The 19,181-nt window shown below is 39.8% G+C and overlaps 1 protein-coding gene and 8 non-coding genes across 9 annotated transcripts; all 9 read left to right on the top strand.

Moving 5' to 3' along the window:
• The first annotated feature begins 1,396 nt into the window (after positions 1 to 1,396).
• On the top strand, positions 1,397 to 18,982 carry TAF1D (TATA-box binding protein associated factor, RNA polymerase I subunit D). Its single transcript, XM_026854973.1, has 17 exons — positions 1,397 to 1,651; positions 3,401 to 3,471; positions 5,413 to 5,529; positions 5,582 to 6,083; positions 6,360 to 6,535; positions 8,042 to 8,087; positions 8,388 to 8,663; positions 9,084 to 9,459; positions 11,124 to 11,175; positions 12,378 to 12,520; positions 12,871 to 12,918; positions 13,782 to 13,819; positions 14,330 to 14,401; positions 15,100 to 15,155; positions 16,497 to 16,576; positions 17,464 to 17,524; positions 18,584 to 18,982. Exons 1-8 carry the CDS (start codon positions 1,397 to 1,399, stop codon positions 9,165 to 9,167), a joined length of 1,527 nt encoding a protein of 508 aa, XP_026710774.1. The 3' UTR covers positions 9,168 to 9,459; positions 11,124 to 11,175; positions 12,378 to 12,520; positions 12,871 to 12,918; positions 13,782 to 13,819; positions 14,330 to 14,401; positions 15,100 to 15,155; positions 16,497 to 16,576; positions 17,464 to 17,524; positions 18,584 to 18,982.
• LOC113487058 lies at positions 10,911 to 10,982 on the top strand. Its single transcript, XR_003399720.1, has one exon. It is a non-coding gene; the product is annotated as a small nucleolar RNA SNORD5 (small nucleolar RNA).
• On the top strand, positions 12,145 to 12,271 carry LOC113487046. Its single transcript, XR_003399715.1, has one exon. It is a non-coding gene; the product is annotated as a small nucleolar RNA SNORA40 (small nucleolar RNA).
• LOC113487003 lies at positions 12,613 to 12,751 on the top strand. The gene has a single exon (XR_003399696.1). It is a non-coding gene; the product is annotated as a small nucleolar RNA SNORA8 (small nucleolar RNA).
• LOC113487020 lies at positions 13,145 to 13,275 on the top strand. Its single transcript, XR_003399705.1, has one exon. It is a non-coding gene; the product is annotated as a small nucleolar RNA SNORA1 (small nucleolar RNA).
• LOC113486997 lies at positions 13,980 to 14,052 on the top strand. The gene has a single exon (XR_003399691.1). It is a non-coding gene; the product is annotated as a small nucleolar RNA Z40 (small nucleolar RNA).
• Positions 14,914 to 15,045, top strand: LOC113487033. The gene has a single exon (XR_003399712.1). It is a non-coding gene; the product is annotated as a small nucleolar RNA SNORA18 (small nucleolar RNA).
• On the top strand, positions 15,832 to 15,970 carry LOC113487000. Its single transcript, XR_003399693.1, has one exon. It is a non-coding gene; the product is annotated as a small nucleolar RNA SNORA8 (small nucleolar RNA).
• On the top strand, positions 17,569 to 17,699 carry LOC113487015. The gene has a single exon (XR_003399702.1). It is a non-coding gene; the product is annotated as a small nucleolar RNA SNORA25 (small nucleolar RNA).
• Positions 18,983 to 19,181: the final 199 nt, after the last annotated feature.

The following is a 19,181-nucleotide window of genomic DNA, read 5'->3' as shown; positions in this document are numbered from 1 at the left end:
ACCAGTGAAGCAGCCTTCAACGAAATGGACTGTGGTATCTAATCCAGGAAGTCTCCAAGTGACTACAAGGAAAGACCAGAAGACGACTGAATGATCCACTCTAGAAGGGAAGTAAGAAATAGTCTATACCAGTGCTCCAGATAGCCCCTGGGGACACTTTACAAAAAGTGTATTTTGCACCTTGGAGGAGAGAAAGGATACCTTACCAAACGGGGGGGCGGGGTTATATAAGTTAACGGGAATTCCACAGGTCCATCCTTTCTGTTGTGAAACAGAAACTGATATACCTGAACTGCCTGCAACAGAAGATCTATTGGAAATTCCATGCATAAAACATCCTACTTCTGGATGCTCATGTTGGGTTACTTGTCAGTGTTCAAATTGTAATAGAAAATGGTCTTGTATTTCATTTAAAAGGCAACGTTACTGTATGCAATGCTGAGATAATATAATAGTAGAGAACAGTTTGCTCAAGTAGAGATTTGTACTTTATTTTGTGGATGGGAGTTGGTGATACCTACAACTTGGGAAGTATATCAAGCAGATTGGCACAAAGTCTTAAGACAGTGTGCCACAAGATTTGCTTGGAAGTGGGCACAACAACAAAATAGGTGGAAATATCAACAAATTTAGATTTTGAAATTGATAGGTAATTATGAACCTAGAATAAAACTCAGAATAGACTGTGTGTCTTCAGGTAATTAGGTTTATGGCTGAAAAGAATAGCTCCTGAAGAATACCACTGCTTTCGAGAAGAATTCATACCTCGTTGCTCCAAGCAAAGGAGTAGACAAAGGAGACGGGTATAACGGTGGAGATAAAATCTGGATAAAATACATCCACTTCTAGTAGCCTACGACTGAACACAATGCACAGAAATATGAGTGGTATTCTAGTGTTGTTATACCTAATCTATATTAAAAGTGTAACAAATGATTGGATACACCAACCTTTCGAATGGATTTTAGCCCGCTTTGAGGATTCAACAGTAATTCAAAAAGTGATTACCTCCGGAGCTCCCATATTCAATGTCACAAATTGTGACTTACTGAGCCCTACTTTGGGGTCTCATTGTAACTTGGAACATCAGTGGAGCTGGGGGGCGACTAACCTAAAGGCCACTTATTGGTGTCCACGTTCAAATCCTGGAAGAAGTTATTGCAACTCACCAGGTTATTTTTATTGTGCCTATTGGGGTTGTGAAACTATAGCTACTGCTTGGGATGTATCAGAGAAGGACAAATATCTAAAAGTCGGGTGGAGTCCTGAACACTGTGAAACTCCAACCTATGACTATTCTGGGGGTGTACTCAACGCTGGAAACTGTAAAAATTTGACTCTGACAATACAGAAACCTGAAGAACCTGGGTGGATTGTAGGAAGAACTTGGGGCGTAATGCTGAGGGAACCTGGAACTGATAGGGGAGGATTAATCCTGATCCAGAAAAGACCTGTCCTACTGACACCTAAACCTGTAGGCCCGAATAAGGTAATATCAAATGAAATTGGCCAGAATAAGACAGTAGCAGATAAAATTGGAAGTAACATCATGAATACCCAGGAAAATATTACTCCTTTGAGACGCACAAGAAATACCCAAGAAAATATTACTGCTTTGAGACGCATAGAATCTAACCCCTTATGGGGATTGGTACAGACTGCATACCAAGCCCTTAACCATACCAATCCTAATGCTACTCTTGGCTGTTGGTTGTGTTATGATGCAAGACCACCTTTATATGAAGGGATAGGACTTAATGTTACATACAGCCTAAGTAATGAAGCTAGCCCAGAACAATGTAAATGGAATAAAAAGAAAATTGGGCTTACTATGCAACAAGTTAGAGGGCAAGGGACATGCATAGGAAAAGTGCCTAGAAACCAAAAGAATTTGTGTGGAAATAAGATACAACCATTAAACAAAGCTGGAAATAAATGGGCTATACCAAGAGAAGGGGGATGGTGGATTTGCTCAAATACAGGACTAACTCCCTGTTTGTCCCTAACTATGTTTAATGAGAACAAAGAATTTTGTATACAAATAACAGTCATGCCTCGGATTTTATATCATCCAAAAGAGACTGTCTTTAAATATTGGAATAATAATAACCTCAGGATAAGGAAAAGAGAACCACTCACTGACCTAACAGTTGCGACCCTCATAGGTCTAGGAACTTCAGGGGCAGCGACTGGAATTACTTCTCTAGTTCAACAACATAAAGGGTTACCATCCTTAAGGGCTGCAGTTGATGAAGATTTAGAAAGAATTGAAAAATCAGTATCATTATTAAAGTCCCTTACTTCCCTTTCGGAGGCTGTTTTGCAGAATAGAAGGGGGTTGGACTTACTGTTTTTACAGCAAGGAGGGCTCTGTGTAGCTCTAGGAGAAGAGTGCTGCTTTTATGCAGACCACTCTGGGGTGGTTCAGGAATCCATGACCAAGCTGCGTGAGGACATTATACAAAGAAAGAAGGAAATGGAAGCTTAACAAAACTGGTTTGAATCATGGTTTAATCAATTAGGGTGGATGACCACCCTAATAACAACCTTAATTGGACCCCTGATAATTTTGTTACTAAGTCTCACTTTTGGACCTTGTATCTTGAACAAATTAATTAACCTTGTTAAGAACAGGATTGAAACTGTCCAACTCATGATATTAAGGCAACAATATACTGACTTAACCCAACAAGAACACTGATTAGAGACTGAACTAGAAGATGCCACCTTTTTAGGGGCTGCTAAAGAAGCTATTTTTAAGCTTAACCAGCAAATTGAGGTATAAAAGAAAAAGGGGGGGACTGTAATAAACCATTGTAACTAGTTTGCTAAGTTAAGCAAGGCGGGTTCGTTATGCCTGAATGATTTGTGAATGTTAAACCATGATACCCTGCTGTCTGAAATATTATAAAAATAGAATATGGTACCCTTTGTGGATCTGAAATGATTTGTGATCACTATAACCTATATTATAACTAGATGGATAAAATACAAAGTGTGCTATTTGCTTGGAACAATGTAACCACTTCTTAGAAACCCCACCTAGAGCTGATATAACTGCTGCTTGAAAAAGCCCACCGAAAGATGGGATCATGAGGCTTTCAAAAGATCCAGTAGGAGAAACGCACGCCAAGAAACCAAGGCTTTGAGACTTTCAAAAGACTCAATAGGAGGAGGACACGTACCCCAGCAACTCGGATGACCCAATGGAAGAAGAGCAGGACAACTATCTGACAAAAGGGGATTGGTTAAGATGGTGGTACAGGAGTATAAAAGACACTGCTTTTTAGAACTTGGTGTGCGTATTGGCGGAGCGGAGGCTCACTACGCACCCAGCGCTGTTTTGCTTATTGCCTTTTTCTACTAATCTATAATAAATCAACATTTTTTTGTGGATCAGAATCTTGGTCGTTTAGAACACTCTCAAAAAAACACCTTCATGGTGAAGGGCAGGTTGGCCCCTGTGCTTATGTAAGTGTGTTAGGGTGAGTTTAAGGTCTAGTGTACTTCTAAGCCTGCATTTAATGCCATTTGGGAGTGAAATATTTTCATTTTGAAAGATGCAGTGCGGTAGGTTGCAAAAAGTTGTCTAAATGTAGACTGTAAAAATCACTGATGGATGGCTGCAGCACATTTATGTTATTTTTATCCTCTTTGTTGTGAAAATAACTTCAAGGTCACTGTAGCAGTATGGGTTAGAGCAGTCGAAATTAATATTGTGAGCAGTCCTGGCTGTTCAAGTTCTATGGCCATTTGTTCTGGCATGCTCTTCTTATTCTTTACTGCTAGTCTGTATACATCTATTGTATTTTCAAATTTCTCAATCTGCTGTTGCACACCTTTGTCTTCCTGTGCATCTTGAGTAAGTGGTACTCTGAAAACTGTTGTGCAGACAGTAGCAGGTTTCCTGAGGACATTAAATGAGTTCTGCTATAGTGTCTTCAGATTGTAAATTTTGTGTAACTACATTTGAAATAGTGGGTTGTGAGAGACTGAAATGTCCTATGACTGTGAAAGCTTACTTGTGTCTGTGCAAACCTCCAAGAGAAGCTGCTGCGGCCTGTGAACTGGTCTGGGGGATGCTGCCCAGAGAAGCGGGAGTGTATTGAAGGATGCAGTCTCCACTTATTGGCGGTTGCATTGTGCGGACTCTAGACACGCCTCAAAGGGGCAGACATGGACTTGAGATAGCCCCATCCTGGAGCGTTTTGTGACTGTTGTGTAGGCCAGACCCCATTCCTGCATTGTTAATGAACTGTTAAGAGGCAAACTTTTCTTCCCTTGAGGCAACAAAACCTGTTGGACCAGAGGAAAAAAAAACTCAAGGCGAGCAGATATGCTGGCTGGTACAATGAACTTAAAGGCAGCAGAAAATCTTGCTCTTGGCACATCTACCATCAAAGCCAGATCTGTGTGCATCCACCACCGAAGCACTGAAGGCTGAGGACCAATGGGACGCCACTGGATCCATGGTGGTGACTTTTCTTGCAGCCCTATCCCACATCCTTGCTTTATTTCTGCCTTTTCCTTCTATTCTGTACTATTGTTGGCCCTCTTCATTTTTTTAATAATAAAAACCTATTTTGGCTATGTGGCATTTGACCTTGTTTGTGTCTTAATCTTGCTCTTGGGATCGTATCAAAGCCTTCCCCAACATTGGATCAGGACATGGGTACGATGATACGGTTTTGTGAAACTATAAGTGTAGTGAAAAGATACAGATCTATAAGGCTAGTAAATAACAATTGAGCAGGTAAAATAACTCAAGGCTGTTACCTAGGAAGGAGTGGTTCCTCTGCTGCGTGTTTCAGTCCCTTTTGTGTAGACCAGGGCAGCTGAAGGGGTAGCTTGGGTTGTCTTGCAGATTCAATTGAAAACAGGTTTTTTGTGGCGCTAGTCCACATTTTGATTGATAACCAGCAAACAAAGGGTTGATGGATTGTTAGAGGAGGAGGCTTTAGGTATCATGTAGCTAGCAAAAGAACAGGGAATATGGTATTGCTAAGTGATTATTTATTTATAACTTAAAACTTTTAAGATGTTGGCTACATATACATGTGCTTGCTTAAAGAAAAACAATATTCTTAGTAGGCAGAGGGTTAAAATATTCAGATCTCACCTCTACAAGTTTCTGAACTATCTCATGCAGTTCTTAAGTTAGCCTTGATTTGAGCAAGAATTGGACCAAAAGAGCTGTAAAAATCCCTTCTGACTTAAATTATGCTATGAATATCTTGAGATAAGTGGCTGCAAAATAACTTTGAAGGTTAATACATTTCCTCATGGTTCAAAGGAAAATCTTGAGTTGAAGTTCTTATAAGTTGACCCTATTAGATGGGAGTGGTGGAAGTCTTGTTACCCGATTGACATAAAATATTCTTTAATTTTTTGAATTGTCATTGATTTTTTTAGGGCAAACTGGAACATGACTGATGCAGATGAATCCAAGGCTTCTGGCTCTGGTAATCTTGATGTAGCATCATCAACTGCTTCAGCTGAGGTTTTATTGGACAGCAGTGATTCAGAAATGTGAGTTTTTATCTCCAGAATTTTTCATGTGAAGAACCTGCTATCATAAAAGTACACATTCTTTTGAAACTAAATATTTTTTCGTCTTCATTGATCTCTTTGCTGCTAGTGGCAGTGAGCACCATCCTAAGTGCTCCAGTGCACCTTCAAAGCGAAAAAGGAGATCTCCATCTTCAAGGCAACAAGCTGAATCTGTTGCAGGAGCACATGACAATGAAAGCTCTTCAGATTCTTCTCTGGCCCCTCAAAGTCCAGTGAAATCATTGGAAGGTTCCGAGAAGAAGTCAAAACTCAATTTGAAAGCCATTTTTGCCTATCACTTCAGGGGAAAGAAGTTTAAGGCTGCTGCACACCGAAAATACAAGGGTGGGTCAGGGAAAAAGAAGAAGAAAAAAAAGTATGAGAGCACAGGGAGGCCTAGAGGGAGGCCACGACTGACAGCCTCACCTCAGGAGCGGAAGAGAAGGCTTAAAGACAGAGGTTTTCAGTTCCCTTTTGTTGAAAAATATTATGGAAAAAAACATCTTCCCTTAAAGAAGGTTCGTGAATATGAGGTGAGTCTTCTGTTTTGTGGGGTAAGAGTTCGTTTTTTTACTTGGTCTAAAAATAGTGAATTTAAATTGGCTGTGTTGTGCTTCTGCTTGATGTGCTACAGTAAAACAGTCAAACAGTTCTGTTAAACGGGACGCTTCATGTCCTCTGTTTAATATTGCTAAGACCAACAGAGCTAAAGTGAGGGTGTAAATATAATACTAAAATTCAGTTCATAATTTAAATGCTTCATAGTGGTATTTTTAAGATCTCACTGGATGTATTTTTTTTTCCTTTAGCGAGCAGCTATAAAGGGATTTTTAAATTACGTTCAACTGCTTAAATATGAAGACCATCTTAAAGAATCTTTAAAAGCCCTTCAGGCTAGTGAAGACTTAGAAAGAGAAGGCCTGATAGCACGGAAACACAAATACTTAGATGATGAAGGCTCCATTTCCCCTATTGAGGAGACAAAGTAAGTTCATCTTTATTTTTTTAGGTGGTATAAAACTTGCTTTTTTGTTCTGAACTAAATAATTTTGTGTGTATACAGGTAGGTGCATCACACCCACATTCCCCCACCCCTCCAAGCTCTTGGTCACCCCTGGCCTGTTTGCTGGCATGGGGAGAGCATCAATGCTGCAAATCCAAAACAGCACTATGCTGCTAATAAAGAAAGCAAACTCCATACCAGCCAGCTGCTACTCCAGTTGAGGAATTCAGGAGGGAGTACAGTTGCTTGTAGTAGCACATGATTATTGTTCCTACCCTGTCCTTTTAACCTAGATCAACATTGTATAATCTAAATGTGAATATCTGCTTATGAAAGCATTGTTTAGTTTGGGAACAAAATGCTCAGACACTTGGGATTCTGTGCTTCTGAATGTGACTTGTAGAATGAGATACTTCTAATCTGAAGACTGATCATTGTTTCAAGTAGTGATTTGTACTGTCTTATTAAAGTGATGTAGAAATGTTTTTTAAAAAAATTAAAATAAATCCTGAAACTAGTACTTGTGATTATCCCACATTAAGAAGGGGGGAGTGTTTTATGACAAAGACTAAAGGCTGGGTTTTTTCATTTCCTTTTTGCTTTATTAAACATTGAAGTATCATCTTGGGTCTTTATGGTCAAACAGTTACATGCAATAAAGGGATCAGTAAATTGGCAAGAAAATGTTTTAAATATACTCAGCGCTTTAAAACTAGAAAGCCTAAAGATAGTGTAAAGGTAGAGGTGCTTTTCAGCTACTGTTCTCTTCAGTAATCACTCACACTGCTAATTTATGTGAGTTGAAGTATTGGGGTGAGTCTGTAAAAGGAGTAACAATTAATTTGATCACTGACAAAAGGGCAGAAGAAACAAAGTTCTGTAGAATAAATGCAAGTTAGGTCACCTAGACACTATTCTTTATATGAAATGAGTAGTAGAAGACATTCTAGGTTTTAGAACCAGTCCTCTGTGCTGCTTACTGAAACCATAGTACTCAGATGGTTTTGTCTCTTTCTAGGGAGTCCTTTCTATCTTGAGAGAAACTTGTGGTTGATAGTGGAATGGAATTTCATACTTGTGTTTCATGGCAGTATGAAGATAATATTTCTCATTTATAATATCAGGATGAAAGCTGTGTACTCATGTTAGCTGAGGCCTGTCCTCTTAATCATTATATTCTGCTTGTTTTCTAACTTGCTTTCTAGCCTGTTTGCTGGTGTAATCCAAAATATCTTGATACTACTATTGATGTCTGCTACTAAATCTTTGTTCTGCTGTGAAGCACTGCTTCTGTCCTGCCAGTGTTGCTAGTTTTACTCTTCAAACTATCATTTGGGAACAAATCTTATGTAGAAGTATATTACACCTATAAGCCATAGCACTTCTATATATATATTAAGAGAAACTAGGGCTTGTGGTAGGAAAACAGTTTATGCATTTTAGGCTACTATAAAAGTACAGAGCTTGATGTGACTTTTTATATTTCAGTGATGATAACAGCTTGAATTCTGAATATCAAGATGTCAGAGTAGTGGTGAGTAAATACCCTTAACTTCAGAAGCTCTCTAACCTTCTTTCTGTTCTGAGATTAAAGAATTAGTATATCATGTTTGGAATACTTAATTCTTGATCTTAGATTCAGAGTTAATTGTGTGATACCTCTGAATCCTGATCTGTAATGCAGAAGGAAGCTGTTTTGAGAGTCCACACTCCCTCTTTGAAATAATGCTGTAATGTATAGGAATTCTGGAGTTCTCTGAAGAGTTCTTAACTTCTGCAAAGTTACTACCAAAATCTTAACCTTTGAATACTTTTCTATCTTCCATTTTCTTAGGAGAACAGCTCTTTCATTATAAGCAGCAAAATTCCCAAGAAGAAAAAATCAAAGCCAGAAACAAAACGTGCAAAATCAACTGAAGTGATTGAAACGGAGAACAGCTCTTCCATTATAAGCAGCAAAATTCCCAAGAAGAAAAAATCTAAGCCAGAAATGAAACATGCAACATCAACTGAAGTGATTGAAATGGAGAACAGCTCTTCCATTATAAGCAGCAAAATTCCCAAGAAGAAAAAATCTAAGCCAGAAACAAAATGTGCAAAATCAACTGAAGTGATTGAAACGGAGAACAGCTCTTCCATTATAAGCAGCAAAGTTCCTGAAAAGAAAAAATCTAAGCCAGAAACAAAATGTGCAAAATCAACTGAAGCTAAGCCAGAAACAAAACGTGCAAAATCAACTGAAGTGATTGAAACAGAGAACAGCTCTTCCATTACAAGCAGCAAAATTCCTGAGAAGAAAAAATCTAAGCCAGAAACAAAACGTGCAAAATCAACTGAAGTGATTGAAATGGAGAACAGCTCTTCCATTATAAGCAGCAAAATTCCCAAGAAGAAGAAATCTAAGCCAGAAATGAAACATGCAACATCAACTGAAGTGATGGAAACGGAGAACCGCTCTTCCATTATAAGCAACAAAATTACAGAGAAGAAAAAATCTAAGCCAGAAATGAAACGTGTAAAATCAGTGGAAGTGATGGAAACGGAGGAGAACAGCTCATTCATTCCCAGGAAGAAAAAATCAAAGCTAGAAACAAAATGTGCAAAATTGGCTTAAGCGATTGAAATGGAGAACAGCTCTTCCATTATAAGCAGCAAAATTCCCAGGAAGAAGTCAAAGCCAGAAGTGAAACATGCAAAATCAACTGAAGTTATTGAAATAGAGGAGGAGGAAGACTGCTGCTGAGAACTCTGGGCTTCTGCAAGGTTCACCTTGGTGAACAAAAAACTTAGAAATGAGGTGGCACTGGTCACTCATCAGACACCTTTGTCACCTACTTGGTTTAAACCGTTGGTCTGAAGTCAGTGTTGAGCTATCAACTGACCAACCTAGTCAGATTGTGTTTAAGGTGAGCATCTTGGGGTGGTGTCTGAGACCATTACAGAACAAGTATTGTGTGTCTTTTTGCTAGGCTTTTAAGTCTTCTGTGCTGTCCTGCATCAAGTGTATAATATCCTTGATTCAGTGGCAGATAATCTTGCTGAAATGCTAGCTTCTGCAACTTGCCTTCTGCTAACCAATGATCATAGAATGTATGTAATTAAAACGAGGAAAACAAGTTCTAGGTACTGCAACATAGCAGCAGCACAGTGAAATGCATGCATCTGCATACATACATACATATGTTCCAAGTTACGGAGGGCAGTTAGGGTGCCTTTCTTTCATAGCTGACTTTTTTGTGAGTGATACTTCAGAGATTATTTTCCTGTGTCTTAAGGAAATGTAGGTTATGTTTTGAAGTACTTTGAGAGCTAAGTGAGGGTTGAAGACAGAATCGAGGCTTTAATGCGCATCAAGTGCCAACAGTAAAAATGCAGAAGTAGTTAGTCAATTTAGACAAAGTTCTGTTGCAAAATATGGTTAATGCATTTGAAAGATGATAAAATCAGTTTGTTTGATGTTGTGTATTCCATGTGGAATAACTTTTCAGAGAACTAATTCTCTGCTCTTGAATGTAATGCAATAATCTGAAGTTAAATTGTCTTTAAAATAACTGTAGCAACATAGTGAATCTTGGATTAAAAGATACTTTTTCCCCTCTTGCCCTCCTCTGTCCAAAATGGGTTCTGAGGTGAACGTGAATGACTAAGCAGATAAAAGCTCTTTATAATAACAGTACTTATCAAGCATTGCCCCAATTGCAAATACCTTTCTCAAAAAGTGTTTTAGACAGTTGGAAACATGACTAGTGAATGGTTAGAAATGGTCTGAATATGGCTAACTCCTAGATGACAAGGCTGTCTTGGTAGCAGTAGAAATAAAAAAAAAAATTAAAACGTTTACTTGTGACTCAACAAGATTTAGAAACCAGAGGGTGGTCTGCCTCACTCACATACTCTAATAACCAAATCGCTGTCAGCAACAAACAAGCTGTTCAGCAGGTAAAAGTAGTCTGTGCCAAACGGAGATGTTGTCAGAAAAATACTTACTATCTACTGGCTTAATTTTTTTTCAAAATGTAGTTGACAGTATGAGATTTATAGTAGGTCCTCAGTATGAGAGCAGGTCAAGTTGCATTCCCTATATCCTTGAATTAATGTCCCCAATCTTTGTAAAGGAGGTTTGGGGTTTTTCAGTTGCAACTTGGTAGCTCTGAGGACTAAAACTGCAAAAATTACTCTCTTCAGTAGTTGAAGATTACATTTAATATTGGTCCAAAATTAATGGCTAAATGTAACTCTTTCAGGCATCTACCTGAGAAATTCTGTATGGCTTGAAAGACTCATCCTGGATCTAGGAGTGGGGTTCTTGCTTGGTAAGGCGTAGCGAGGTGGTATGTGGAGTCCTGCTCATTCTGCAGTTCGTGTGATGAATTTTTCTGTTCAACTGCTGAGTGACTCAGAAATGAACTAAATTTCAATTCTGATTAGAACTGGATAAACACACATGAAAATCAAGCTTATTACAATTGCTAAATTGATTGTGGAAACCTAGCTTTTGGCTTCAGGAATCTTCAGTTATTTGACCATATCTGATAGTTCTTATCACTTTTATTGCTTTTTTTCCTTGTAGTTTATGTTGCTTTTGGAAGATGAAACACTGCTTAGTTCTCTTGATGTGCAAGGTAAGCTGTTAGTTTGCAATTCCTATTTTATTAAGGTAGCTTTTTTGCTTTGCTTCACCTAACATTTTGGAGAAACAGTATTCCGTAGTTCACTGTGAATACATGAGTGTTTCATAGCTGTGCAACTTCAGTGTGAAGCTTCCAAAGTATTGAGTTAACTGCACCATCTCGTATCAGTCTGACCAAACTTGGAGCCTTTAGCCTCTGCCTGAATGAAGACTAAAACTTCCAAGTTCTTGAATACTTGTTAATAGGTTTTGTTGGAAGCTACTTTGTTTTACTTGGTGTTGAATGCTGCAGGGCAGCCTAATCTTACCTGATTGGATTGGTTTGGACACTACCTGGGACCATCTCAGCTGGAGATGCCAGAGAACTACTGTACACTTAAGTCTCCTGGTTGGTGCCCCACCCACGCTTTCTGTACCAGGGTGTATTGTACAACTGCAGCTTCTGATCACTTCCCTGTGGTAAAATTTCATCTTGATGCATGTCCCATGCAAAAACAGAGGGGACAGCAGAAAGAAGCCGCTGGTTTTGCACATAGCTCATTGCTAAAGCACCATACTGCAGTGTGTAACTGTACTGCAGGGTGTGACCTTACAAGTTCATGTGGCTTCAGGAGAGCCGAGGAAATAGCATGGAAGAAAACGCTGTGTAAAATGGGATAGGAAAACATCTTTAATGTGGGGAGCAATGAGCTAAATCTGGGCAAGTAATGAAACTTCACAGGAACATATTTGATAGGATTAGGGCATCGTTGCTGCAGTAAGGGTGCTGGACTAGAAAACATGAGTTCGATACAGCATAAATTGTTCTTATGTCAGCATATCTGATACTGAACCTCCTTGCTACAGTTATTAATTCTGAGTTTATAGCAGACTGACAGATAACTTGATTTTTATGTACTGCTAAATGCTGTTTGAAAAATAGTGAAAAATAAGACAAAAGTTGATGCAGTCAGTCTGTTCCAGCACGTGTTCAGTTTTTGTCTGTTACTGTAGACAAAAACCTGGAACCTAGTGCTTAGAAAAAACCCTTCTTTTGCAACCCACAGCTGATGAATATATTAGTTGTGTTACTTATATAAAGGGACAATATTTGCATGTATTCAAACAGCAGTTTGAACGCTGATGAATCTAGGGCATGAGTTTCATGTTTCCAATTTGCAGAAGTGTAGTTCAGTTATATTGATTTCTTTGCAGACTCTGCAGATGAACACACCACCTCTGCAGCAGTGAGCAGTTGTAACTTTTATGGTGTGATTGAATTCTTGCAGCTGTTTGCCCTTGTGATGTGCAAGATCTCTTACTTCGGTGGACTTCTGTGGAACATGTGAGTGAAAGCTGTAAGCTTTGTGTTTCTTCTGAGCTTCAGCATAAGACTAGTAGATTTCCTCAGACAAGTACTATTTCCACAGCAAATAATCAGACTAATTAGTGCACTGTATGGTATCTGCACCCAGCAGTGTCTTCCTGATGGGGAGTTCAAAAAGCAGTGCTACAGTATTTCAGCAGCTGGCATCGTTGGTTTTCGTGCAGATGTGCTGGTTAAACTTGGTATTCCTGTTGAAACAATTAGATTGAAAGTTTCTCATTGGGAAACTTGTCAAATACAACATTAAAGAACTGTTGAACTGTTATCAGATAAAAGTAGAGTTAAATCGATGACCTTATTCCAAAATATTTCTTCTTGAAGGCGCATTCCTCTGATGTCTGGAACACACTGGAAAGCCTCTACTTCAGAGTAAGTATTGAGGAAATAGTTTGTTTTTCCCTAGGTAAAGGTAGTTGGGTGAGGATATAAAAGTTCAAGTCTCTAGCTTTTTGGTTGCCTTTTTACATGGAAGCAATGTTTTATTTTGAAACACAGATCCAAGTACCAGATGGCAGCTAGTGACATGCTTCTTTTAAAGTTAACTGACTAGGCTTCCAACCAGAAACTATTCTGCAGACATGGTGAAGAGTTGTTATGCCTCGTTATTCAGCAAATAGACACAACTCACTTGTGTCTGAAATGAAAAACGTGGCTAGAAGAGTAACAGGTTGTGCTTTCCTCACTGTAAAGTTAATTGCAGTGGTGACAATGAGACCTGTAACAGGTTTACTTAGTGGGACAATTATACAACCATATTTCAAAATGCACCTACTGTAAAATCCCAAGGATTAGATTGGTTTGATGTTTTTGAATTCTGCATCCTGCCTGCTAATGGAAGTAGAATCAGCAGGTAGAGGAAGAATACATGTAGTGCTGCATTCTTGTAGATAATTTATTAGAGCGTATTTGTAAGCTGTCTTAAAATGGTGTCTCTTACATGTTTTCTTTACATCACCCTATCAGCTGACTTTTAGGTAACTCCCTTAGTTGTACCTTCTCTGCCATAGTCCTCTGATTGCTTAAATTGCAGGTAGATGTTGATAGTTGTGTGATAGACTGGGCTATCGCCCTGATTTGAAAAGCAATGCTTTGTTTTGGCATTAACATTCAGGCAGCATAACTGGAGTATTAGTCTGCCTGCTTCATAGTGAGTATTAGAGTTCCTAAATCCTAGTAAATTACTGAAGCAACTTGGAACTACTACTCAGATGCAACAATTTATTACTTTTCAGGAAATCCACATGAAGGTCAACTCTGAACTAGTATCTTGGTAAGTTACTGTAATTGTTTTAACCCTTGCCTGTTGTAGGTTAGCTGTCTTTCACTTAGTAAGCTGGCTATATTACTGTTTTTTCTTACTGAGAAGATGCAGTGTTGCTTTAGAAGACTGAAGGGCCTACCTTCCCCCAAACTTGAGAATGCTGTGAGAAACTTGTTGTGATGATTGGCAAAATGTTCAACTGCTCTGAAGAGAGTGAGTGAGACTAGCCTTTCTGAACAAATCTTACATGAGTGTCCTTTTCATGTCACTTCATTCTGAGCATCTGAGTATTGAAGACAGTGTTTTGTGTCGGAGAGCAAAGATCATGACTCTGTGACTTTCTCTTCAAATCAAATAGGATAATATTCAAACATTATGGTAGCTTTAAGTGCAATTCTAAACAGAGGCTGTCAGGAATGCCTGTAGGTGTTAGAACCACTGAAGTACCAAGTACTGCTCTAGGTTCTGCTGGTTTGTATGCACACACGTACAGTTTGTAACCTTATCTTGCCTTTTCAGGTGGCATGGAACTAGAGAAAATGAGAGAAGAAATGCAGGATGCCTTTTCACAGAAATCTGAAGCCTCTTAGGGTTAGTATGACATCTAAGCTCCACATATTCTTTAATGATTGAAGGGCTATGGTTTTCAGTGGTTGGAAGTCTATATCAAGTCAAACTTACTGACTTGTAGAGGGTTTCAGAGACTTATTTCAGCACCATGTTACTGTATTTAATGTAGCATTCACTCTGTTAAGAATTTATTTTAACTTTGATTTGTCCAAAGAGCACTCATACAAATTTCTCAGTCAAACAGGAGGTGATCAGCTTAACTGCTTAAACTGATAGTTTTGCTTCTGCAAATAAGTTAACACTTACCAGTAAATTAAAGGGAGGATTCTGTTAGAGCATAATTCAGTAGTTCATTTCCTTTGTTGTCTTCCTTTCAGGAGTTACTTCATCTTCCCCAAATGTTAGTGTGTCATTTACCTTCCTTACCCCAAATGTCTTGAAACAAGTAAAAAGACACTTGGTAGGATCTGTACGAGAGACATTTCCAGTCTGCTTCATTTTTATCTAGAGTGTTAATTTATAGCACTGAAAATGTTGAGGTCTATCCCGACAGGATCTCTTCTGTAGGTTTGTGTCGTTGGAAATGCCTCATAGAATAAATTTGTGGTTTCGCTTTACCCATTGAACTACCTGTTAGCTCTGTGGGATAAAACTGCAAGACAAATCTCTGCAGATGCAGCATCCTAGGAACTGTAATAATGCGTTATGTTCTCCTTTAGGTACTGACTTATGCTGTTGATACAAATGAAAAAATTTATTCAAAAGGAAAAGCTTGGTAAGAGTCAAAATATAGTGTGTTCTGGGACTTACAAGTATAACTAACATGTTGAATTACATGGGCTGGACTTACTCTTAAGCCAGGTTTTTGTGTAGGTACCTGATTTCTAACACTTTCTTGCGGTTTGAGTTTCCTAGATGGCGTGAAACAGTTTATTCCCCCTTTGATCACAAAGGGAGTGATTCTTATTTCTTGTCTCGGTGGCTGTGGCTCTAGGTAGGAAGAGACAGCACTGTAGTCTCCGAACTTGAAGTAACTCAATAAACATGCTGCATTTCTGTTGTGTGTCAAGAGATGCTTGGTAGTTTTATACTGAGCAGCAATATTTGGGTTATCTTTAAGTTTGGGTTTCAGAGTTCATTTCTAAGCAGCTTAGCCAGTTTACTACTAGTTAAAATTCCTGGCTTCTGTTCTATTAAATGCAGGGTTTAAAGTAAAACAAGCAAAATATTCTGGAAGAAGTATAACTCCTTCACAGTAGGATTATATAAAAACTTAAAAGAATTCTGGAGCTGCTCTTCCTGTTAGGTGAAATTTCTGGAGTCTGTTTTCCCTTTTAGCTGCGTGGCTGCTTTTGGGAGATGAAGATTACTTCTGTGTAGTTTATCGCTAGACACCAGCATACAAAAAGTTTGAATGTTAAAATGAGCCGTTGCAGATGAACTACATCTCTTGCACTGTGTGGTATCTGCACCCAGCAGCATTCTTCTGATGGGATGTTCAAAAAACAGTGCTACACGAGTTCAGCATTTGGCATCGTTGGTTTTCATTCTGTTGTGTCTGTTAAACCTGGTATTTTTGCTGATACAATCTTTGTCCTCTTCAAGGATTGAGTGTGCTTGCTTTCTATTTTCATGTTTCAGTGTGAGAACTAGATACTGGCCTCTGGAACTCAGCAAGTCCATTCAGTTTGTTTCCTTTTTTAAACAGGTGCTTTAGCAAAATCCACAGTTTAGTTACGCTAGGATGAGCGGTGGAACATAAGAGCCTGACAGGGAAGTGCTGAGTTACTTGTCAGTTCAGAAGGTTTCATGCACTTCATAGAAGTTTGTGTGTTAACATGGGGTGGTGAGGAGGACTGTAAACATGCTCAAGTGACTTGCAGCTGGAGTGTTGAAAAACACATCATAGAAATTGTTTTGGTTTTGTGTACTTCACTGGTAGAACATCAGTGTTTAGATAACATAGGCCTGTGATAAGGTCCCTAAGTCTATTGAACATGTTTGGGATACCTGCCCTGCTGTGGGGAAGATAAGAGCACAGTGGAAGACTATGCCTGTGAAAATCTCTGATACACAGGTGAAAGCAGCAGGTTCAAGATCTTCTCTTTTTGGCTAGCAAGGACTGAGCTCCGGTGCCTGTGTCCCTGCCTGTGTGCCTCTGCCCGGCTGCTGCTGTGGAGAACCCTGGGTCATGAGGTAACAAGAATAAATTTTGCCATTTCATCCATGGTTGTGTGGTAGTTCCTGTGTCCTGCCTGTCAGCTCACACACTTGGTATGACTCTGAAACATTGAAACTTCAGGGAACTGTTCTAAAAAAGTCTAGAAGTTAATCTGGTAGCAGAGACTGTTGGGCAGTGATCACCCCAGATTTTGGCAGTATCTGAACCAGGGTGCTGATCAGTCATTCTAGCGTGTGTATCTACTTCAAGTGGATGTCACAGTTGTGCAGCAAACTGTAGTACCGGTTTCTGAATTAGGCTGCTGTTGATTGTGAGGAATTCCTCTTGTACTTGGATCTTAGGCTTGTTGGCACATGCAACTTGGCTTACATATTGACAGGATTGATTGGTCCTTAACAAGAAAGGATAGGAAACTTGATTTAAGTCCCAGCGTTAAGGTGGTGGTAACAGCAGTGAGAGGAGAGCACCTGGTCATTACCAAGGCTGCTAGGATTTTGCTGTTTCTAGCGAGTTGTGGACATGACCAGAAAGCAAGGCCATCAGACTCTTGAATTGCCACATGATGTGGCACCAAGTCTGCTGGGAATAAAGCTTTAATGTAGGTCAGAGAGACAAGTGCTTCCCTTCTGCTCTTAGGGTGAGAGCAAGTTCTTGCGCAGAGGAGTGGGCATGGGGCTGTATGCTCAGGCAGCTCCAGCATTTCTGCAGAGGAACTGAAGTTCTGGTTAGAATCTTTGTAACTGGGTCTCTAGAAGCTGCTTATGAGGGCTGTGGTTGTGCACATAACAAACAAAAAGGGAGACAAAAGGCTGCTCCATGCAACTTACATCCATCTTCTTTGTTGCTAACTCTTCACTTGCACTAACCAAATCTGATTTTAACCCATGGTGTCCTCTACCAGGCCACTGCATGCCACCAGAAATGCCACCAGGCCACTGCATGCCACCAAAGCAAGCCTGAAGGTAAGAGTGCTCAGCAAAATTGCTGGTACTAAAAATTTAATTCAGGGTCACTTCAAAGAGAGTTTGCATGGCTGAAAAACCAGCAGCTCTTAACGCGGTGACCACATATTGAAATCCTCTGCAGGATGCCGTGGACACTTGGGTGTGTGCTATGGTCTATTTATGAGGAGATAACACCTTATGGAGTCATGCCTCTTGGAGTGATGTTTGTCAGTTGCTGTTGGGTTTCTTGAGATGCTGATGTAGGGAAGAGGCTGTTCAGTTTATTTGGAAACCAGCTGACTTCAGCATCTGAAGCTGCAGAACAGGTTGATACAGTTGTGGCATGAGCAGTCTTGTAACTTAACTGCTGCTTGTGTGTCCAGAGAAGGGCAGCAAAGCTGGTGCAGGGTCTGGAGCAGGGGAGACCTCATCATCCTCTACAACAACCTGAAAGGAGGTTGTAGCCAGGTGGGTGTCAGTCTCTTTTCCCAAGTAACAGGTGATAGGACAAGAGGAAACGGCCACAAGTTGTCAGGGTAGGTTTAGATTGGAGACTATGAAATGTTTTTTCACTGAAAGAGTTGTCAAGCATTGGGACAGGCTGCCCAGGGAAGTGGTTGAGTCACCATCCTTGGAGGTATTTAAGAGATGTAGATGTGGTGCTTGGGGACATGGTTTAGTGGTAGAATTGGCAGGTTAGTGGTTGGTATCATTCTGAAAGGTCTTTTCCAACCAAAATGAATCCATGCTTCCTTTTCCCTCAGCACTGATACATTCTTAAGAGTTGCATGGAAGTCTTAGAGTAGATAATCCTGGAACAACTAGGTAAGGGAGAAGTGCAGAGTGGGAATTATGACACTTTGGGAGCTGGCACTGGAAAATCATGCTTTTGCCCCTCAACATTTTAGTAAGGGGGGTAAGCATGTGCTCTGTACTACTGCATTTATACCAGCACCATGTCCTCAAATTAAATTGCTTCAAAGGAAGCCATGTTATGCTAAGGATGAGGAATGGCTTTGCTTTTCTAGAAGAACACTTCTCTAGAGTAAAAGTGCTAATAGATGCTTTTTCTTTCAGGTCCTGATGATGCTGCAAGTCTGCTGCAAAGACCAGGGCACAGCTTTTCTAACTAGAGACAGAACCCTCTCTAGAGAGTTTGTTGCAGTAATTCAGAATTAAACATTCAATTTCCCCTTACTGCTTTGTAAATTGAAATAGTTAGTGCCTGCTATTTGGAAACCAGTTCAGAAGCACAGGGACCCTTTCAGCTGTGATGTGCCTGTTTTGCCCTCCTGGGAGAGCAGCAAAGCTGCAGAAGACCTAACTCTGTGGAGTGGATCAGCTTGTAATTTGACTGGAAAAAGCTTTACCAACTGTTTTCCCTTACTTCTCTGTTACTCAACTCTACTGAAGCTCCACAGAGGTTTTTATTTAAATAAAACCAATGTCTGAAAGCTGTACCTGGGATTATTTTCTGTTGCTATACTGTGAGCAAACAAGGAAGGTAAGTCATGGCTTACTGGTAGCAAAGTGTGGGCTTGCCCTCTTCCCTTCTGACCATAAGAGTATTCAGAAGTCCAAGCCAGAGCAGCCCTTGTGAGCCCTGAGGGTAAAGGGGGGAGAACTGCCCCTACTGTACACCTCATCTTTCATTGCAACAAGCCTCCCCCTCACT

Source organism: Athene cunicularia (assembly GCF_003259725.1).
Source record: "Athene cunicularia isolate RWA chromosome 1 unlocalized genomic scaffold, athCun1 chr1_part1, whole genome shotgun sequence".
NCBI lineage: Eukaryota > Metazoa > Chordata > Aves > Strigiformes > Strigidae > Athene > Athene cunicularia.
The sequence above is the reverse complement of the archived record's forward strand: the minus strand, read 5'-3'. Positions and strand labels throughout refer to the sequence as shown.